General features: G+C 52.9%; 1 protein-coding gene across 3 annotated transcripts; it reads right to left on the bottom strand.

The window, feature by feature from the left end:
- Window positions 1-679: 679 nt before the first annotated feature.
- On the bottom strand, window positions 680-21,160 carry Slc45a3 (solute carrier family 45 member 3). Of its 3 annotated transcripts, none has more exons than XM_052200882.1 (5): window positions 21,066-21,160; window positions 6,952-7,346; window positions 5,479-6,273; window positions 4,454-4,719; window positions 680-2,382 (listed from the first exon to the last, which is right to left on the bottom strand). In XM_052200882.1, exons 2-5 carry the CDS (start codon window positions 7,121-7,123, stop codon window positions 1,942-1,944), a joined length of 1,674 nt encoding a protein of 557 aa, XP_052056842.1. In that variant the 5' UTR covers window positions 7,124-7,346; window positions 21,066-21,160; the 3' UTR covers window positions 680-1,941. The 3 variants fall into 3 exon arrangements, with proteins under 3 accessions (XP_052056842.1, XP_052056844.1, XP_052056843.1); XM_052200884.1 differs by having other exon boundaries at window positions 21,089-21,159; XM_052200883.1 differs by lacking the exon at window positions 21,066-21,160 and adding an exon at window positions 10,752-10,955.
- Between the last annotated feature and the right edge of the window lie 1,691 nt (window positions 21,161-22,851).

The raw sequence follows: 22,851 nt of genomic DNA, 5'->3' as shown, positions 1-22,851 counted from the left end.
CAATGCTTCTTGGTCATGATGTTTTGTGCAGGAATAGAAACCCTGAGACAGTGTGTATGTCTGTATGAGGCAGTCTGAGGTGCGTCAGATCACCTGGGCCTGGAACTCCAGTTTTGAGCTGCCTGATACAAGAGCTAGGAACTGACTGAGCTTGGGTCCTCTGCAAGAACAGTACGAGCTCCTAACCACTGAGCCATCTTCTCCAGACACATAGGAAACATCTTCAAAAGTAAAACGAGCCCTTTTGTGGGTATTATCTGTACTGACTACTCTAGAATGTCAAGGTCAGGAGAGCCAGTTCGGGCTGGAGAGCTCAAAAGATGGCAAAGGACTGAGCTTGACCAGAGGCTGAGGTGAAGGGTATGTCATGAAAGAGCATTGTCATGGCAACTGCGGAAATCCCGCCTCCACATGCCAACTGCACTCCTAGTGTCCTGTTGTGAATGCTCCATCTTCTGTGACCCCTTTGAAGCAGAAAACTGCACAGAGTTGCACTTAAGACTCTTCCCGTCCTCTACCCTCATTCCCCTATGCCTGTACCTGGTCCATGGCTCCATCTGCTGGCCACGCATGGGAACTGACGCGGACAAAGCTGAGTCCCCGGGCCCCAGGAACAGCGTGAGGCTGATTTTTATTTAGAATGGCCTCCTCTGCCCACAAAAGACAAGACAAACACATATCAAGTAAACATATAGGAAGCTTTTAATTTCATCACCATAAACATTATACTCTGATTTATCACATACGGTATAAAATATTTACTCTGCTAAATAAATAAGACATAGATAACATTATTGCAATCAGCACTGAAATCCCCCTAGACACGATGAGCTCGCCGGCTCTGGTGGGGAGCGCTCCTGAGTTTGTGTGAGATTCCCCACGCTGTGACAGATGTGCCCCAGAGGCTGAGATGGGCGGAGGCCTAATGAACCACATTTGTGCTTTGGGTTCAAAACGCCCCATGGAGAGGTCACAGAGCCAGTGGATAGACTTGGAAGGGCAATCCCTTCATGGTCCGTTCCCGCAGGGAGCAACAGGGAACCAAACCGGGTCAGGAGAAAATTGGGATTTGGTATGCTGTAGAGACCTTGGGTCCCATTCCACTTTCCCTCAAAGCCCAGCCTTGAGTAGGGACATCTTATGGCTCTCAATCGGGATGAACAGATTTCCCAAGGTACTGGGCTGAGCAGTTTTAAGGACCATTATCTATCACCCCAGAAGAGGAGTCTGAAATTATCTAGCAGAGTGACCAGCTATTTTAGGGGAACCAGTTTTGGGGGATTCCACCCTACTCAACTCCTAGGCACAACATAAAAAAGCTGGGAATGAATTTTCTTCTCATTTGTTAAATAAATAAATTAAATATTTAAAGGCCTGTGTCTCTGTGACTGCGACACAGGGGCCAATAAACCGAGCCATTTCCTGAAACAAGAGGGGGGTGGGGGTGGAGCTCAGCAGAAAGGCAGCCCTGTGGATCACAGAGGTTCACCTTGCCTGGTAGGGTTGGTTCCTCCTTCCAACTTCAACCCCCGCCGCCAAACCCTGTGGAGGAGAGCTTCCTACAAGAAACTCCCACGCAAGAGCAACAGCGGCAGAATGTGGGGCAAGGGACTTAGAGGGAAGTTCGATCAAGTCCCCAAAATCCTTCGTCTGGTAACTCAAGCAGGAGGTTAGCTGTTAACTTGGGGCCTTGACGAAGCACCTGTACAGACTGCATTTGCATCCCTGCAGACCTTGAGACCAACAGACGTGTGGGAAGCTGCCAGTAGGCCAGCCAGACTCCGAGAGCTCTGGCTCCTATCTGTGCAGCTATACCCCTCCCTGCCTTAGGATGGCAGCAGAGAGCCACTTAGGCGACAAAGACCTGGAGAGGCCAGCTCTGCAGCCCTCGAAGGCTGAGAACCCGTGAGGCAGACCCTCTCTTCGATGCCTTACAGAAGTCTACACTGAGTATTTGGCCAAGTCACTCTTGTCAAACACTACCTGTGTCGCAAAGTAAATGGCGACCAGCCCCAGGCCTGCCGCTGATACCATATAGGCAGTGACAGAGTGACTCAGCTGGACGATAGATCCCATGAACAGGGACGGAGCCACCTGCGACAGCAGAAAGGCACTGTCCAGGATGGCCAGGTCCAGGCAAATGCCCCGTCCAGTAACAACTCTGGCCTCGGGTGGCTCCCCCACCACCACGCGCATGGAGACATCGCAGGCAGAGGCCCCACAGAGTGCAGGTGGAGGGACCAGGATGCCGCCGCCGCCGCCAGGGCCCACATGGCCATTGGGGAAGGGCGCTCCTGGCTTAGAGCCTGGCAAGAAGCTGGTTGTCTGGATGTCCTCACCAGTGCCACCTCCAGTGTCCCCTCGGTATTTGGGCAGGAAGACCTGAGGGTAGGCATGAAAAGGAAACAAAGACAGCTGTGTATCTAGGTGCGGGGATTTCCGGCTTTGACGACAGGCCTGGCTCTTGCTGCCTCTGATCGGGGGCTACAGGAAACCAGGCAAGTGGCTTTCAGGGAAAAAGAAAATCCAAAACCCGAGGAGATGCTACTTGATGTAGAGTCTAAGCTGACCCTGCCCACCCTTAACACGGTTGGAGAAAAGGCCTGAAGTATATTCTAGCTTTTCTTAGAATACACAAGAAGTCAGTCAACTCATCTACAGGTTAAGAAAAGTGCAAAGCCCTCTAGAAAAGATAGGAAGAAAGAGACAGACAGAACCCAGATATAGAAGAACAGAGAAAAAACAAAAACCAAAAAACCCAAAGGAGGTACTTTCGAGGTCCCAAGTTCCACACAGACTACGTCAAGGCCCTGCACACCCTTTCTTCCACTGGGCCATAGTGAAGTTTTCACTGTCCTGCCCCTCTACGGTCCAGGCCTACTAAAGATAACTGTCCAACACGAGGTCACTGCATTGGCCTTTGGCCAGGGAGAGCCCAGTAATTGGGCCTACAAAAGGGAGAGGCAGCAGGGAGATCTTTTTTTGATGACCTCCACAGCCCAGCTGCCTGACCCTGAAATTTTTCAGTTTCTTCCTGTAGGCTGCCTGAGACTAGAGAACACATGTCTGTCGGGCCACCACCCCACTCCACCAAGCCTAAGCCCCAATGGCCTGGGGCCTCCTACTGAAGGATGACAAGACAAGGTTTTACCGCATCCTGGTGGCTGCGCCAGGCGGTGTCTAGCCCAGAAGGCTGATGGGGCTGGCTACACCAGGGAGCCGGAAGCTCCCAGGCAATGCCAGAGAAACCCACAACTCATCAGCTCATTCCGTAACTCAGGAAGTAGTAAAGGACAGTCGGACAGTATGCAGGACCAAGTCTGTCCCCAGCTGATGTTACAGACCCTTTTCTAATGCCTGCCATCCAAGGAGAGACCAGTAGGGCTGGACACTGGAGAGGTCCCTGGGACAGACATGCCTCTCAGTACAGAGAGGAAGGCTAGTCCTGGAATAAATAACCACAGGTGTTCAAGCCTCATCTACAGACAGCGGCTTTTAAAGCCCCAGCCCAGAGCTCCATGGGAGCCAACAGGAGGGACCAGGTTCCCATTACTAGTCCATCCGCACCCCAGCCCTGCAAATTACCGCCGAACAGCCAGCCTAACTAACTAGCTGCGGCCAGGGCCAGGTCTTTCCTAACTCTGAGAACTATAGTGGGGAAGGCCCGTGGTCTCTTCCCTAAACTATACCAACGCGTGCTGCTTCTGGTGGAGTTCTGAGTCCAGGTCCTTAAAGCTCAGTGGGGGCAGTGGAGGAGACAGGGTGAGCCCTGTAAGTCAGGAAGCCTCCCAAGGAAGAGGGCCTTCTGCAGGAACTGGTTAGTGTGGACTGAATAAGGTGCCAGGGACCCCCGCACCCCCAGTTTATTCCTCGGGTAAACAAAGTCAGTACGTCAGGCTCAGATATGCACTGAGGGGATTGAGGAAAAGAAAGGGTGCAAAGGAGGAAAGCAGAAAGAGGAGGGGGTGGAGAACAGAGACAGACACAGAGGGTAAACTAGAAAGGTAAACTAGAAAGAAGGGCAGGAAGAAAGAAGCCTCCTCCTCCTCCTCCGTCTTGCGGCAAGCAGGATACAGATGGATTGCATTGCCTCTCTGCAAGAAGCGCTAAGGCCAGGCTATTCCCACTGCTACCTGCTGCAGCCACATGCCAGGGACCCATACCCCACCTCTGGGTAGAATAATACAGCCCAGAATAAAGCACTTCCGCCGTATGCTTATTCAAGATTCCGAGTGAGGGAGTCTGCACTTCCTGCAATCATCCACTTGAGTGCTTTCTAGTTCTAAAGCCAGGAAATCATTCCTGGAATCTAATCTACACTTCTTCAGTGGTTGTAGCCTCTGGCCCCAGCTGTCCACTCTGGTCAGAGAAAGCCAAGTCATTTCTAACACCTCTTGTCTCGGACTCCACATTCTCAGCCCGCCCCCACCCTGTACCCAGCAGATGGGGGTACCTGCTTCTCACGATGGTAGAGGGAAGCCAGCGTGTACGGCAGGATCTGCAAGGCTGAGAAGGTGAAGCCGGTGAGGGCGGCTGAGGCTGTCACTACGACCAAGCTGTGGGACAGGCAGGTGGCTGCGGCAGCCACAGGAAAGGCCATCACGCTGGCCAGATAGACGGACCGTGTGCCGAACTTCTGCACTAGCCTGTCCATGACGAGGGAGAAGAGCAGGGAGATGCCACACTGCAGGAAGAGCCCCAGGCTGCCCATCCGGATGCCTGGGGGAGGGAGGGAAGAGGTGGGGTAAGGACCTGAGCTAGAGGCTAGTAGCCGTGGGCATCTGCTCCCCGGGGCCTTCCCCACCTGCTGGCATCTAGGTTGTAATTACTGAATGTGGCCAGGGACTGGTTTTTTTTGTTTGTTTGTTTTTTGTTTTGTTGGATTTTGGTTTTATCATTTTTGTTTTTTGTTTGTTTATATTTTTGGGTTTGGTTTTTTCGAGACAGGGTTTCTCTGACTATCCCTGGCTGTCCCGGAACTCACTTTGTAGACCAGGCTGGCCTCGAACTCAGAAATCCACCTGCCTCTGCCTCCCAAAGTGCTGGGATTACAGGCATGTGTCACCACTGCCTGGCTGGCATTGACTGTTGATGAAGTGCAGAGGAAGATGTTTTAAGGAAGGTGTAAGGGAAGAGGGGGTAAGGATCACAAAATGGCTCCCACACTGGCTCTGAGGCAGTTCTGTGGAATGCCTGAACTAGACGGCATGGTGAGTTTCTGGAAGCAAGCAGGGAGGACAGGGCCCAATGGAACTGGAGCCACACACACCTAGAAGTCCTACTGAGACAACAAAGAGAGCAGCTGTGTCCACGAGCCACCGCACACAGATACATCCTTTTTCCTTTACGGACAGGGGGCTGGGGGCTCAGGGTAGAGTCACCAGCCAAGGCCCAGGCTGTGGGCATCATCTCCCAGCCCTAGCCTGACCTCTGCAGGGTAGCTGCCAACAGCAGCTCCCGCTGGTGCGAAAGACTCACCTTCATCATAGTGTCTCCGGGCCTCGGTGCCCGGCTCCGCTCTGGGCACACCCTGGTACAGCCCCTCTCCCACGAAGTCCGTGTAGAACAGTGTGAAAGTCATCAGAGCCATCCAGCTGCACAGCTCTGCCACAAAGAGCCGGCGCAGGGTGCGAGGCATGCGGCAGCACAGCTGGTGCAGCCGGGGAAACAGGGCACCCAGATTCCGGAAAGCCTGGCCAACGTGGCACGGGCAGCATCGGCGCGGGACCGACAATGATGACGGTGACAATGATGCTTCTGCTGGTTCTGGCGGGCCCAGGACTGCCTCCTCTGCCACAAACAGAGTGGCTGCCATGCAGATGAGGAAAATGAGTGTGAGGAGGCCGAAGAGGCATTCTTCCTGAGTGCCCAGGTAGGGGGCCAGGGCGCTGGTGTCCCAGTCAATGGCAGGTAAGAGGTAGCCCAGGCAGCCCCCAAGGCTGATCATGAAGGCGTAGACAGAGAAGGCTTGGCGGCAGTGGTCTGGGTCCCGGAAGAGGTCCGAGAGTAAGGCCTCCAGCGGAGTGAAGCACACCTGGCCACAAAAGTCCAGCAGCCCCACTCCCAAGATGAGCAGGGCCAACTCCAGGGGCCTGGTATCTGGGCACAGCAGCCCTGCCAGCCAGCCAGCCCTCGGGATGAGGAAGAGGCTTAGCAGGACACCCAGGGACAGAGCCCAGATAAAGGGTCTCCGGCGGCCATAGCGCCCACGCCACTGGTCACTGGCTGAGCCTAAGAGTGGAACAGAAACCAGGCCCAGCACTGGACCAATGCCTGCAAGGACAAACAGTACTGATCAGTGGCGGGGACAAAGGGGAAAAGGAGCTGACTCTGAAAAGTGGACACGACAGGTCACACTGAGGTAAGACCCCCATACAGCGTTCCCAGACTCTGCTCCTCTCAGCGTGGGTGTTATAAGCACTTTGTTTTCAGAGGAGGAAACCGGTGGCAGCCATGCTGCACCCAAGAAGCAATATTTATGCAAATATTAGGGTCTGCTGCGGGTTAGAAGCAGGGTCCTCATGAGACAGCCTTTTCCTGAAGGAGGGAAGCTACAGAGGAAATCCAGAGTAGCTACTGATCTCCTATGCTCTTGACGAGTTTGGTCACAGTATTGGAAACCCATACCACCTGTCCTGTGCCCAGGAAAGAGAACCCTGCCTGGGAGACCGTGGTGAAGTCCCAGTTCTAATGATCAGCAGATATCACAGCTGGGTTAAATAAGAAAAACCTAGCCTTTCCAAAGCATCCCTTTCCACATGTGTAGAGTGGATTATCCTCAAGGGCTGTGGGGTGTAAATGAGAACTGGTAATGCCCCTCTTTACCCCCACCCCACCCCACCCCACCCCACCAGGCACTGCCCTCTGAGCCACTCGCTGGACAAGAGAAATGCTGCCTACAGCCCAGTCCTGGGCACCAGAACCAGAAGAAAGGAAGATGGAGTGACTCACCCAACACCATGGTCATGAACTTCTCCTCTACCCCTACTTCCAGCAGAAGGGGTGGCACATAGGTAATGCCAGCAGCCAGGCACACCTCCAGGCCGAAGGTTAGCAGGTTGACGAGCAGGAGCTGAGCCTTCCGATGCCGTAGCAGACGGCTTCCCCACAGCCTCTGGATCATGACGGACAGGGCAGGTAGGGCTCCGGGGGCCAATCACATACTCCACAGCTGCTTTGAATCAGCCCTGCCGTGACTCCTTCTCCTTGCTAACGCCAGCCTCCTAGGGTGCAGCCAGGCTCCCATTTTGACCAAGCCTTTAGTGCCAATTCGGCATCTCATCCCACGCGAAACACGTCACCATCTAGTGTCTTGCTTGATGGGGACACATCCTGTCGGTTGGATCCTAGAAAGCAGGACAGTCACGGTCACATGAAATGTTGCACTCAGCACCAGATCTCCAGGATTTGCTCCCTGTACTCTGAATCCTGCTTGTTTGCAGGCCAGTGAGGCAGCCCAGTGTTCAGGTGCCCCTGACACAGAAGCTCTGTCAAGAAGCTCATGTTAATATTAGTCTAGCATTGATGCAATTAATAAGAGAAGTGACATTTGAACCTTCGCACCCCCCAAGGCCAAGCAGATGTCATTTACCTTCTTCCGAAGCATGTCTACAACTGTCCCTTTTGGGGGAACTCGGGGCTGGCTTTCAAGGCGGCCTGGGACACCCTCCACCAGGTACAACTCGTGCTCTCCAACATCCCAAGCTGAGCCACTCAGTTCTTGTTAAAAGTGACAGTTCTGGGACTGAGAGGTCCACTGTGCAAACATGAGGCCATGAGTTTGGATTCCCAGCAACTTTTTAGTTGGGCAGGGTAATTCATATAATCCCCGCAATCCCGGGGCTGGAAGGTGGAAAAACACTAGGATTCCAGGGATAGCCAGCGGAATCAGTGAAGCCCAGCTTCAGCGGAAGATTCAGTCTCAGAAAATGAGGTGGAGAGCCATTGAAGAGGCCATCTGATTACCAATCTTCTGCCTCCATGCACACAAACGGAACATAGAGATATGTTACACACACACACACACACACACATTTCCAGTCAGGACCCGACTGCACTGTGGGCAGCACTTGCTAACCTAGTGCTGGGGTGGGGTCTGGCAGATGACTGTAACTTATTGGCCAGTCTGGCCAACTGGTGAACTCCAAGCTCAGTGATAGACCTGGTCTCAAAAAACAAAATCCAGTGTCAAGGAAGACGTCCGCGAGTTGACCTCTGACCTCCACTCACATAAATAAACAAGCACATAAGGCACATACATAAATATGTGCACAGAACATTTTTAAAAGGAAAACAAAGGGGTACTTTCTACTCTCTACTTCCTGGCCCTGAGCCACATCACACAGTAACCCCATACTCCCGGACAGAGACAAGAGGGAAGAAGAAAGGATACAGTTCCTTAAGTGGGGTTTCAACCTGTCACTGACAGAGAGTTCCTCTTGGTGAACCTAAGCCCAAGCAAGAATCTCTCCCTTGAGTTTTCCCTCAAGTTCGCAGGAGGCAGGAAGAGAGGCCAACCCAACAACATATTACTTCCCAGTTGTCACAACCAGCTGGGACCATTCCTCAACCCCCACCTCGTACGGGACATGTTCCAAGATCTCCACAGTTATATATTAATTGGTGGCATCTGAGAGGACGCCAAGGAACTCTGAGCTAGTGGGATGCCGTCACTTCCTAGGTGACCTCTGGCCCCCACTCCCACAAACAAGTACTTCCAGCATGGCCTTGCCAGTTACTGGGTCTGCTGGGTAAGTAACCTCCAGGGCTTGCCTCCTGGAGATGGCACCGGATGCTGCCTACTATGCAACTGTGAAAGAAGGACCTGGTGGGGTAGCCCCACAATTCCAGCACGTGGAATACTGAAGCAGGAGGGTCATCGGTTCAAGGCCAGCCTGAACTACACAGTGAGCCCTATATTAAAAAACGGGGCTGGGTGTAGCATAGTGCCTAACATGTGTAAAGCCTTAGGTTCAATCCTGCTAGAAGTGTACACACACACACACACACACTTAAAATCAGCATCAAAGTGTACTAAGAGACGGGGGACTGAGGGCGGCAGGCTCTGGTGAGGAAAGCCAAGAGTCTGCCAACCCTCACTTACCCCAAATGAAAAAGCAGGAGACCAAACTTGCCAGTACACTCCACCCCAGGGGGACACCCTCCCACTCCTCACCAGTCAGCCCCTGAATGTTGCTGAGGAGTGGCCACTCATGAAGGGGACTGCTGAGGAGGATGCAGCTCCCTCCAGACACCTCCTTCACTAGCTCGGGATAAAAGTCATCTTTATCTTCTCCACTAACACCAGGCCCCATGGGGTCCCAGCACCCTGTGTGTCACAAAGCAAGTCCTAAGCTGAGCCTCAGAGAGACCAGGCACTGCGGAACCAACCTGAGCTAAACCCCTGTCCATTCCATATTGGCCCTCTAGAGCTAGAGAGATGGCTAGGCAGTTAAGAGCACTGGCTGCTCTTCCAGAGATCCTGAGTTCAATTCCCAGCAACCACATGGTGGCTCACAACCATACTGGCCCTCTGAAGCTCCAGCTGCTGAAAGACTAGGAAATACAGGACTGGAGAGCTCCCTCCCCAAAGTCTCTACACTCTGATGAAGGGTAGGGCTTATAAAAGGGTGTCATAAAAAGGAAGATAAAATACTGACCCACACAGTCTTGAAGTGGAAGCACTGGACAGACTTAGCTGCTCCCCTTTTCCTAGTGATCCAGAGGGAAAGTTTCCCAGCCTAGGGGGTCAGACTCTGGGGCAAAAGACTTCCAGCCATTCTCCTCTCCACCCTCAGTCTAGGAGGGACTGGGGCTCTCACCTGCACTGGGTTTAAGGGACCAGGTCCTCCTTGAGCAAACAGAGACTTTGCCAAACCCAACCTCACCCATAAACCTGCCCTTATTCTCTAAGTCCTGCGTTCCCAACTAGTGTGGGTCCCTCACCTGTCCTCCCCCCCTCCAGGAAGCTCTCCCTCAGTCCTCCAGCACTTTTGTGAGTAGGGATGGGGGGCTCCCCCCCCCCAATCCTCCTACAACCAGGCAGCTTCTGAGCTAGAGTGCTTCTCTCCATCCCATAAAGAATCTCTACCTGGTACCTGGACCAGGGGCACACAGGACTCATAGATGAGTGGTCTGGAAGGTAGGCAGGCCCCAGACTCCTGAACTTCAAGTTGCTGAGCCCACCCTCCCTCTTTGCATACCTACTCTACCCTGGAGATGTAGACACTTCTGAGAGCCCAACTTTTCTGAGCCCAGAATTACACAAGGAATTCCAACCCCGCCCCCAAAGAACATTGTCCCCCTTCTTTCTTATCTCCAATGTCCCACTCTTCTCAACTGCCTCCCTGCTCCAATTGTGCCTACCCTATTGCAGACCCCCTCCCGCCCTGCCATGCCCTGACTCCAGCTGACAGAATTACCCACAGGGCCCTTTGCTCTGGATAGCAAGACAGACAGACGCCCAGGGCCATTCTGGCCGCAGTCAGAGAGTGTGCTCTCATCAAAGTTGAAGAGAGACAGATCATGATTGCCCCTTCCAGTCTGGACTCCCCATCCCCGTGGAGTTAATGAACACAGGCAAGGCGACAGGGACTAACTCTCCCTGCCCCCAACACCCCCCCGCACCCCCCCCCCCCCCGTGACCTTCCAGCCTCAGCGGCTTTCCAATTCTCTTCCCCCACTAACTACTTCTGGAGCACTTGGTATGGCAAACAGAAGATCAACCAGCGAGCCAGCCTCAGACTGCTCACCTGGAAAGGAGGGGCAGGAAGAGGAGGGCAGAGGAAGGCTGGCCAGGTCACGGGAGGAAGGACAAGCAAGAGCAGCCTTGCGGGACGGAAGTCCTTCTCAAGCTTCAAACTTCTCTCCTCCTCCGTAGGTCTCCAAGGCCCAGCTAGAAGGCCAGAGAGACTGTGTGGACCTTTCCGACCCTTCCGGGGAGATCGGAACTAAAGCCTGGAAAAACAGGGCGGGGAGTGTCAGTGAACCTGGACTCTATACAGTTCTGTGAACCTTAGGATGTCACACCAAACCTCAGGCCAGGCAACTCTGACACTCACCCACCCAGCAAGACTAGGGACCTGGGAAATGTGTACACAAATGAATGAATGGATAGATGAGACAGAGGGGGGTGTTTAAGGGACAGAAAGCTTAAGTCTTCCTCTCAAGAGGAAGATGCCTAAGAGATAGATAATATACCTAAGAGACAGATGCCTAGTCAGAAGCCCAGGGAGGGGACCTGAGAGATCCCAATAGCCAGAAAGCTTCTGCGTCACCCCCAGCAGGCAGGCTAGGGAAGTGAAACAGTCACAGGAACAAACTTGGCCTGAACTTTGTCCAAAACTCAAAAGACAGAGTGGCGGGCGGCACTGAGGAAAGCGACCCCAGTGAGCACAGCCCTTCACGGCTCAGTAAGGGAAGGGAGGAGCAGAGGACGCATAAAGAGGCCTTTGAGGGCTTTCAAAGGGGCTCCTGCCACCCCACAAGGCTGAGGTGGAGCAGGGGGAGCAGATACCCTCTGCTGACAAGAGGCCACAGGCAGCAGCGTCTGGGGACAGGCCCCGCCCCGCCACTGTCACACAGCAATTCTATGGCCTCTTTATGCATGCCAGAGTCCCCCACACCCCACCCGGGCACATCAAACGGCCTCAGCCCCCACCCTGACCCCGCAGGCTCCGCGACCCTGTGTCCTCCCTTCGCACTCACAAAGAGAGCTGCTTTCTCACAGGCTGGGCTCCTCTGCAAGCTAAAAACACCCTTGCTGGTATCCTTTACGACAAGCCACTGTCCCTCCCAGAGAGAGAAACCTGGTAAGGGGAGGGGGTGTCTCGCTCACATCAAGGTGCAGCCACAGAAAGAGGTTGATCACTACCGCTCAACTTCCCTGGCCCACTCCGGACAAGGCTAGAGAGGAAGGGCGTGGGACCCCTGCACCTCCAAAGTGGGCTGGATTCAGGGCTGCATTACAGTCTGAGCAGACCGTCTATGCTGGCGGCAAAAAGGGTGACCCTCTGGGGATGAGTGTCTCTCAGTGGGGCACCCTCTTTCACCCATACCTTTGCCTCAGTCCCAGGAGACCAATGTCATGAGCCTTGCCTAATAAAACTTGGCACACTGCACTACCAAAGTACAGCTAGATCCTCAGGGTGGCATCTTAAGGAAACTTGGGAACACCTGAAAAAACAGATGAGAAACAAAACGGTCCCTATGAGGTACTGAGCTTGCGCTTTTACAACCCTCCCTTGCAGACCTTGCACAGGTAACTACAGGAAATTCTACCTGGGCTCTCCGGGAGATGCCGTGCGGGACCATTGAGCTGTGATATCTTTCAACCAACTACCCAGCCTTTGGGTTTCTGAGGCTAATTATTTCCAAACATGGAGGGGCCTCTGTTTATCCCATCCCCCTGGGGGGGGAAAAAAAAAAAAACAACAGTGACTACACAAACAGCGCTACCTCACAGGCATCTCAGGATCCCCTCACAACGCAAGCTCTCCACTTTGAGGGAATCCTAACAAAGCAGGGCTGGGCAGAGGGAAGGGGGACCCAGCCCCACACCGGCAGGTTCCCTAGCTCCAGCCTCCCCCGTGGCTGGGAGGCCAGGGATTTAGCGTTCACCCTGCTGAGCAGCCTTTTCTTCCCTCAGACTGGAAGCCTTCTGCTTAGCAGCTTGTCAGAGAGAGTGAGGGGCTGCAGGCCGGGACACAAAGGGGGATTAGGGAGAAACCTCTGGGCCTGCAGAGTAATCCATCAAACCCTCCCCTGCTGCCAGCTCCGGCCCCTTCCCACTCAGTTCCCCCTCCAGCTGCTGCTGGGCCCCCCACCTCCTCCAGCTCTGGAGCCCTGTCACAACCGGGCAGCAAAGAGAATCCCAGGCCCTGGGGGAGGCAGGCAGCGGGGGCACACCAGAGACACTGGGAAAAGGGCAACGGCTCCCTCCCCCCACTCTCTCAAAATCTGTGAAAACCCAACAGGTGGCAATGGCTTGGAGGAAAGTTGCTTTTGTTGCGGTGTCTAAGAGCCCTGCGCGGCCTCTGGACGGAAACAAATGCTGGGCTTGGGGGAAGGGGAGGGAAAGGGACAACGGGCAGTCCCCCGGAGCCAGCAATGATCTCCCCTCCCCTCCTCTCTCCAATCCAGTGACAGGGACTCTGGGGCTGGCCTGACCCTCACCTTGGCCAGCCTGAGCGGAGACTGAAGTACCCTTGAGGTCTCCTGGTCTCCCCCGGTGACAGGCAACACACATATGCATTTTGTTTCCAGGCACCTGGGCCTCCCAACCAGACTTCACTGCCGGCAACAGCTGCCACCCAAGGTCACGCTGTGTGCGCTCTCCACACCAGGACGTGCACTAATCTTCTACCAGGAACCCTCTTCTACCCCTGAGGCTGGAACACTGAAGATGGCCATCCTGAAGCCTGGCAGCTTCCACAGTGTCTAGCTTTTAGGGGTCAGATGGATGGACCTGGGTCTGATGCCAGTTTGAGTCTGTTTGTAACTTGACCTACTGACCCTTAGTTTCCACATCTAGGATTTATAATTGCGGCTCGCCTGGGTGACTGCTACATGCTTACCAGGCCCGCTTCCAATCAGTTTTCTCTGCCAGCTACTGGGTGATAGGGGTACAGTTGCACACCCGTTTCACGGACGGAACTTAATATCACTGACTTTAAGCAGCAGGCATGGCTCAGTGGTAAAGTGCTTGTCTCTCATGCAGAATTTTCCAGAATCCCATCCCTTAACGCAATAAAGAAAACAAAACCTGACAAACCACAACTTAGAAACTATGTAGGTGAGGAAAAAGATTCAAAGGGCCTTTGGTAGGGGGAAACTGGGTGTGGCTTTCTCCTGTCTCCCTATACAGTGGTTGGAAAGATCAATTCTCTGCATTTCTCCTCAGCTTCATCTGCAAGGCCTCTAACCAGATCCCGGCTGCCCCAGTGGCAAGAGGAATGCCAAGAATGTAAACGCCTTCCCAGGTGCTAGCCCCAACAGGTGAGCGGAGGTCAGTGATTCAGATCTGCAGCAGAGGAAAGGCTATCCCATCCTCACAGGACAGATGTTCCACCCACAGGGACAACTAGGCCAATAGCTGACTCTACCAACCGCCCAGGGGGTGCTTAGCACATGCCAGGAGCTTTGTTTTGTTTGTTTACTTTTTGGGTTTTCCACACAAGATTTCTGTGTGCAGCTCTGGCTGTCAGAGTTCTACAGAGTGTAGAACTCACTCTATAGATCAGGCTGGCCTTGAACTCAGGAGATCTAAATGCCTCTGCCTGGGAGTCCTGGGATTAGAGGCATGAACCACCACCACCCAGTGCTTGGTAGACCTCTTAATAAAAGTTGATATTTCATATTCTTAGTTCACAAGAAAGAAATGTTAGTTTCAGAGAACTTAACACTTCCAAGGTTAAAAAACTAAAATCAGGAAATTTGCAACCTTTCAAGAATTCTGGAAAACACTGAAGTCAGAAAGATGTAATCTTTTTTTTTTTTTCCACATTGATAGCTCTAGTTACCACCCTAGGACTCAGTTTCTATGCCTGTAAACCGAGAGCTAATCTAGCTAATGTCTAAGGTGTGTGGTTAGGTGATCTAGCACCTGTCCGGAGCCTCGGGTAGGGTGACCTCATGGACAGGTGCCCACTGACAAGGCCACAGGGCGTTAGGGAGGAGCTTGTCAGCCAGACTTCACCAATGAGTCAGGGAGATCCAGTGGGGAAGAGTTAGTTCCCCGGCAGCACTTACCCCATCAGACCTGGACAGACACCAGCACTGTGCCAAGGTCAGAAGTCACCTGAAACACAGCCGAGTGAGCAGGCCATCAGGGACAGCACTGCCATCTCTCCTCTCTCCTGGAGCTGGACTCTGTTCCTGGCATAAATTAGTAACTAAATTCTTTCTCCTCTTGGTCCACAATAAAAGCAGAGCGCCAAAAGATCCTGAAGTCCTCCACAGAGTACGAAGGGAAGCGCGGGGAAGCAATGGGGGTCCTGGCACAGTCTCTAGGTCACCAGGAAATTCCCTCACACCCTTCCAGAGTGGCTGCAAGGTGAAACTCCAACAGCCTTTCTCTCTGTGAACTTGACACCTGCCACTCAGCCAGGCCAGCCTGGGTAGCTCTTCCCGTTGTGCACACAGCCAATCTTAGAATCTTAGTCGTCTCCCTTAGTCTGGCCTCTCTCTGGAGGTGAGGTACACAGAAAAGAGGCCGGGGGCTGAGCATTTAGGTCAAATGCACAGCTGAGCAGGCCCCTGGGCGGGGTGCTCCAACAAGGTGCTGTCCCAGCTCTGGGTGGCTGGCCTGCCTCCGGGGTTGCAAATCTCAGATGGTCCCTTGGGTTCTATCTGTCCAGATACTCAGGTCTGTGGCCAGCCTGTCTGTAATGAGAGGACTCTGGGCCAGCCATTTCTGTTGAAGTGTGGTCTCAGAGATGAGGGACATACCTGTAAACCCTAGCATTAGGAAGGCTGAAGCAGGAGGACTGCAGGTTTATGACCAGACTGAACTACACAGCAAGTCCCTGTTTCAAAAGAGACAAGAACAACAAAAAAAAAGCCAGGTATCGGTGAGACATTTCTAGTCCCAGCAGAGGGATGTGGATCTCTATGAGGCCAGTCTAGTCTTCATGGTGAGTTCTAAGTGAGCCAGAGCTACTTAGACCTTGAGACCCCAGGCTGGAGAGATGGCTCAGTGGGTAAGAGCACCGACTGCTATTCTGAAGGTCCTGAGTTCAAGTCCCAGCAACCACATGGTGGCTCACAACCATCCATAATGAGATCTGATGCCCTCTTCTGGGGTGTCTAAAGACAGCTACAGTGTACTTACATATAATAAATAAATCTTAAAAAAAAAAGAAAGAAAGAAAGAAAGAAAGAAAGAAAGAAAGAAAGAAAGAAAGAAAGACCGACCCTGTCTCAAAAATGAAGCAGACTGAGGACCCAGTTCCTTGGAGAGACTTCAGAGAGCTTACAGAAGGCCCTTGGCCTTTGGTTTGACTCCTGAGCCCAGAAATAACAATCACTCAAGTGAACAAGGTAAGAGTCTAAAAGGGGGCTGGAGAGATGGCTCAGAGGTTAAGAGCACTGACTGCTCTTCCAGAGATGCCGAGTTCAAATCCCAGCAAGCACATGGTGGCTCACAACCATCTGTAATGGGGTCTGAGGCCCTCTTCTGCTGTGTCTGGAGGGAGCAACAGTGTACTCACGTACATAAGATAAATAAATGTTAAAAAGAAAGAGAGAGGCTAAAAGAGACTACTGAGAAGCCCCTCTACCCACCCTTGGAGGAAAGCCACTTCAGCATGCAACCAGCCCAAAAGAAATGCCAAAGAGCCTCCAAAATGTGCCCATCAGTACTCACTGAGCCACAACGGTTTACCATCCCCCCCCCCCCCCACACACACACACAGCAGTGAAAGTGTCGGTTATTCTGCTTGACAGGAAAGAGAAATAATGCTAAAGTGCAAGCCAAGTGCAGTAAAGTGGTACAAGCGCTAAGACATGGCCCAGCATGTAGGGGGCATGGGGACAGCATGGTCAAGGCTTCCTGGAGGAAGCGGACATCGGGCGGGCGGAGTCACGAAAGGTAAGCAGGTGCTCTGCAGGAAGGGCGCGTAGGCCCCAGAGCGTGGGATTTCCAAACACACTCACCCCTCCTCCTGGCCCCTCTCCAGGGAGGGATACAGGAAAGAACATGAGAACCAAAGCCACACAACTGGGTCCTGATCTCAGATCCGGCTCGCAGGTCTGTGTGTCCTAGATGGTCACACCTCCTTGGGCCCAGGACAGAGGAATTTACTGGCACTTGGCTGGGTTTTGCTTCCCCTTCCTGAACAACCTCTGCCCTTCACCTGAACCCTCTGCAGCTCAAGTCCCACAGCTAACCCTACAAGACTCCCTGAGCCCCAAGATGGCATGGTCTCTCTTTCCCTAAACTCTCTCCTATGCTAAGGCGCAGAGCTAGAGTCTGCATTTGGTCCTCAGTCTCTGGTTTGCCCCTTTCCATGTGGTCCAGACAAGACAGAAGCAGAGCACAGCCCAGGCCTTGAGGTCTAGGAGGCAGGCAAAATGTAGACAGCTTTTGATTGGACCAGGAAGTCAGGAGTCAGCCAGGGACACTCCTCCAGTATCCAGGTACACGAATCTCGAGCAACAGAAGCTGGGAATTTACAATGGCTGCATCCCTACAGTGACTAAGTGCTCATAACTCAGACACTATTTGCTAGTTCAATATACACTTGTCATTAGAGACTTGAGGGTTGCTGACAGCACTCTGGGAGAGGAACTCCTGTTAGGGGCTGGAGGGTCCGGAGAGGATCCCATCTGGTGGGATATGTAGCCTGGCGTGGGTTTGATAACCAGTGAAAGTTGAGATAGAAGTTGCTTCCTACCTTCTTCATGCTTGCATTCCCAGCACCCCAAAGAAAGTGATTTTCAGTTAAAGGAAGGAGAACAAACATCTTTTGAATATCTACCTGGTTTATGCAAGTTTGGCTGACATACACATCGAATCTAATTCCCATGGATAGAACCTCCACTTTATAGACATTGAAATAAAACCAACAGCAGAGGCAGGGGGACATCTCCAACCTTAGAATTAAAAAGGCTTCCCACACCAGCCTCTCAAGGAAAGAGGAAGAAAACCACATAGCAGAGAAAAAAAAAAAAAAACCGAGATTAAACAGGTAATTCTGGCCAAAGATCAGGACACTGATAGAGCTCTGTCCCCAGCCCCTGCCCCCAGGCAGCAACTCAACACTAGACAAAGCTTGCTAGGCTCTCCAGCTCGGTTGCTGTGAGTCGAGTGGCACCAGCATTTGAGACGCTGGGCCTGGTACCAACTGGTCCAGCCTCCACACACACACTGTCCAGCAAACAGGACCGCTGGCTTGTCGAAGAAAGTTAGGCCGGGAGGGCTAGGGAGTCTAACTCAGTGACAGAACAGAACGCATGCCTAGAAAGCTAGGCTAGGTTTTCCTTGTGGATACCAAAGAGTAGCATGAAAGACTCCCCACCACCCCAAGGCTGGAGAGAGAAGACAGAGCGGAGTCCTCACTGCAGGGCACCCTCCCCACATGGTCTTCCTAAAACAACATGTAACCTTTCTGCATAGAAGGGCATATATTCACCCCCTCTGCCTCGCACTACCCTCCCCCAGCCTGTGAGTATACTCTTGGGAGGGAGGCAAGCAACTAAGGTTTCTGCACTAATCATGAATCCCATCAGGAAGTATAGAGAGGGGACGAGAGCAAGATGTCCACCTTGTCTTGGTTTGTCCTTCTCACTGGACCCAGAATTCAACTGTAAATGTGTTACGCGTGGCTGACTTACGTATATGATGGTGGTCCCTGCCTGGCTAGGAAAGCGGTTTCTAAGTTAATCCACAATGATCGCCTCCCCTGTCACCAACTAACAGCAGCTGACATTTATCAAGCTCTCCATAAGCAGCTGCCCTGCTCAGAGGTTTACCTGCAGCGGGCTCCTTAATCCCCAGATCCTGGAAGGAAGGTCCTAGGATGCTTGGTTTACAGAGGAGAAAGCAGAATCAGGAGACTGATCACTTACTTGGGAGGAAATGGGATTCGAGCCACTTGCTAGAACCACGTCTCTTAGCTACTTAAACTTCCGAAAGCCCAGGAGACTTTGCCCTCAAAGAAGGAAGCCTTGAACAGTCTCTTAAAAAAAAAAAAAAAAAAAAAAAAAAAAAAAAAAGGAAAGACCATCCCGAGTTGGGCATGATGGCATACACCTATAACCCCAGCACTAGGGAGGTCAAGACAGAGTTGTGAGTTCAAGAGCAGCCTGAGCCATAGAGGCGCTGTCTCAAAAAACAGAAAGCAGGGTCCCCAGGGTCTTGCACCATCAGCAGACCATCCATCCAGACAACAGGTGATAAACAGAATAGCTAAAATGAACATTCATTGAGCATTTTCAACATTTCACACGTTAAAAAAAAAAGGGGGTTTTGTTTTGAGGGGATTTTGTTTTGTTTTTGTTTTAGACAGAGTCTCACATAGCTCAGGCTGGTCTGGAACTCATTATGTAGTCAAAACTGGCCTTGAACTTCTAATCCTCTTGCTTCTGCCTCCCAAGTGCACTGACTGAGATTACAGGTGTAAGTCACCACACTGGGCTAAAGACACAGTAGAGTTCTACATGTGTTATTTAATGAAGCTATATTTTTAGACTGTGTGTATCTTTGTCAGTGCTGGTTGTATTTGCCGTAATTAACTTCAATAACAAAGCTGTGCACAGAGCATGATCATTGTCATCATCATGGTCCCACTTTGCAACAAGGTTGAAATGTTAAGCGACTTGCAGACTCTCGGAGCAGCAGAGCGGGACAGGCAGCAGAAAAAAAGCCACCTTTTGGGCAGTCCAGAGGTTACCACCAGAAATCAGTTTTACTTCCAGTGACCTTGGGCCATTCTTCTTGACCTTCTGCCTCTCTCTCTCTCCAGGGCTCTGCCTAGGCCCAGTTCTAGCTTGGGACCAGCACACATCTTTTCCCAAACCAGCAGCCTGCAGGGCATAAACCAAGGACCTTGTCCAGTTCTTCCATGTGTACCTTCAGGGTTACTCAGTGAGCCAGGAGGGATGGGAGGGGGGGTTCACCCTCCGCTCCAAAAGTACACAGGAAAGCTTCTCTTGGGGAAGACCCTAACTGCAGCCTGTATGTCCACAGCTGGACAGACTATTATCTTTAGACTCATCCAGTGAGTCAAACTCCATCTTCTGGGCACTTTTAGTACAGTCTTGCTTCCAGGCCAGCCCTGGAGCTGGGGCAGGCGGGAGATAAGAAAGGAATGAGGGAATGAACTGGATCCAACAGGAAGGCCAGAGGGTTCAAATCCTGTCCCACTTACTCCCTAGGACACAGTGTTCTGTGCGGTTCCTCGGCTTTCTGTCCAGCATATAGCTCCTGGGTCCCTCTCTTCCCGGCTCCATATGTCAACCTGTTCTCCACGCCTTGGGCACGTGGGCCCACCACCGAAGCTGCACACTCTGGGAAAGGGATTGTGCTTCGTGCATAGGAAACAGAGGCTAGAAACCTTCACCGCCTCACCCTCCTAAGTAAAGCTTCCAGAAACCCAGCCATGCCCGTCTGCAAGGCCCTAGCTGGACTATTCAAAGTTCAGCTTAGTTAACTAGGATAGGGTCAGTCACAGCTGAGCATCAAGTTCTCGTCAGGTACCCACCGGGCCAAACTCTTCCTACCTCCAATTCATGCCCCTAGGGAAAGAGGAAGCACCCAGTACTCCGTGGCCTTGGACGAGTCAAGTGTGTGTCATGAAGGAGGGGGCTGAGGTCAAGCGACAGAGCAGTCACAGGGTTCCCGGTCCGGGAGCGGAGATTAGGGAAGAGCTGAGCTTGCAAGCTCCCTGAGTTTCTCCGGCGAGAGTGCTTTCTCGCGCAGTAGAGTACTCCGCATCCGCACCTGAGCCCCAGGACACAGGAGTCACAGCCGGAGCTGCTTTACTCTCCGCAGGTGGGTAACGGAGGCAGAGAAGCAAGGCGTAGGATCGCATATGTATGCATATACTCATTATCCCAGCCTCAACTCCACCAAAGCCTTGCTCCAATTCTAGGGTCCAGAGAGCTGCGTCCCCTTGAGTCTCCGACCAAGGCGCCCGGTTGAAGGCCCTCCCAGGGCTCCCCTAAGTGTGGACCGTGAGCGCCGCAGTGACTCATCTGCCCCTTTCGGGCGCAGCCCAGACAAGGGAAGAAATAAACGCAACTTTCCAAAGAAAACTCTGCAGCAGGGGCGGCCGGCCCTCCGTCGGCCTGGCCCGGGACTCCAGGCACCGATACCGCCCTCGGCGCGCGGCCCGGGACAGCGGGCGCCACAGCACAGCGCTCCGGGAGGAAGCGCACTCAGCGCGGACCGGAGCGGGCGCCCGCCCTGGGCACCCGGCCGCCAGGGGCCGCGCCCTCCCCGCGAGCCTCCGCTCGCGCAGGGCCGGGACGCCACGGAACGGCCCCATCCCGCGGGGTGCAGAACGCCACCGCCAAGCACGGCCACCCGCGCGCTCCTTTCCCGCCGGGACCAGCCCCTCCCCTACCTGGCCCGGCGCGCGGCTGTCACCTGGGGCTGGCGCGTGCGAGCTCGGACCCCTGCTTCCCCAACGCGCGCCAGCGGGCGGCTTTTAAATCTCCAGGTTACTCAGTGGGGGGAGAGAGCATGCGCGCTGGGGCTGCCAGGAGGGGGGCGGGGCGAGGCGGGTCGGAGGTGGGGGGTGCTGGGAGGGGATGGAGGGGTGGGGCCGGTCCCCAAGGGAAGAAAGCGGGAGGTGGAGAAGCAGTCTCCTTTCTGGTCGCGACCGGACGGGCAGCCCCCGCGTGGCTCCTAGACTGCCCTGTCATTACCTAGGGCAGTGCACCGCCCCCTCTGCCGCTCGCCACCAAAACATTTAGGTAAAAAACTACCCTGCTCCACGGGGTACCTCCCCTCTGCTCCCCAAGCCAGTCTGCGACCATGGCCCGCGCGTGCCATTCTGGATATCCTGCTGTCCAGGCACAACTGCAACCCACCCGCCGTGAACCATGCCTTGAAAGGATCTGTCACATTCTAAGAGCAACTTTCCTTGCCATCAGAAAGCTAACTCAATGCCTCTTTCAGCAACTCAGAGACAAACTCCCAATTCTTTTTTTCTTCTTTTACTTGTGGGTGTGTATAAGGAAGGAGAGGTGATAAACTGCTACCAAAATGTTCCCAGTCAAAGTTTCCAAAATGCCTGGACTCGCAGGAAACCAGTACAGGTGGGAGGCAGAGTACTGCAATCGTAGGCTGATCCCGGGTGGGGATTGGCGACTTTATTGTGTCTTTTTCATCCATGGAATTTTATAAGGTGAAGAGAAATTCATTTAGGCGACTTGTTGACTTCAATACCACAAGCTAGACATTTCTGCAGATTTTTTTGTAGTGCACCAGACTCAAGTAATCATAAAAATATTAGAGGGAAATGTGTGGTTTATAAGTATTATATATTGGGCTGAGGGTTATTTTCATCATCTCGGTATGAATATAAACAGACATTTTTCTCCTTTGTCCTTAGTCCCTGAGCAGGTTAGATATAGCAAGAGCTTACTTATATGAGCATTTATATCATATCAAATGTGTGTGATGTCTTAGAAGAAGTCCACAGGAAGATATGTGCAGGTTTATGAACAAATGCTACCGCATGCTGTCCTAAGACTGAGACCCTGAGATGGATCGAGATGGATCGGGTATCCATAGGGTTCGGGGACCATCTGCACTACAGAATCCCAGGAGATGCTTCTGACATGGAGGACCTGGCTGGCCTTGGATGGGAACTGGCCACTGTGCTGCTGGATTGCAGTGTTAGCCCAGTGTTAACCAGGGTGTATCTTGGGGCAGGTCCTTCCTTCCCATCTTCTGGGTTCTGTTAGAGGCAGCTAGTCAGCTGTTGCCCCAAAGGCACCCCCAGGTAGGAGGATAAGGGCAGAAGAAAAAGGAAGATATTAAAAGGAAATGGGGTAGTGGGGAAGAGAACGTGTGTACAGGGGCAAACAGAGGACAAAAATGTTAAGAATCTACATTCCGAGTCATTATGTTAAACTTGCCAACCATCTGGGCATAACCTCCTTGGGAGCACATGAACATCCATCTCTAACTGGGATCCTGGCTTTTCAATATTTTTGACATACTTATCTGTAGCCAGTGGAGAGCCCAGGGTGGAATTCTGGTGACTCCGAGGGAGCCAGCGTCCCCTTTGCCCTAGGAAAAGGGGCAGGAGTCATGGGGAATGCCAGGTCAGGTGGAAAATTACAGAGCCCGGAGAGTGAACAGTGGTATTTTCCAGGCTTGTGAGAGGGCAGCAGGAACAA

Source organism: Apodemus sylvaticus, chromosome 12 (assembly GCF_947179515.1).
Source record: "Apodemus sylvaticus chromosome 12, mApoSyl1.1, whole genome shotgun sequence".
Classification (NCBI taxonomy): Eukaryota; Metazoa; Chordata; class Mammalia; order Rodentia; family Muridae; genus Apodemus; species Apodemus sylvaticus.
The sequence above is the reverse complement of the archived record's forward strand: the minus strand, read 5'-3'. Positions and strand labels throughout refer to the sequence as shown.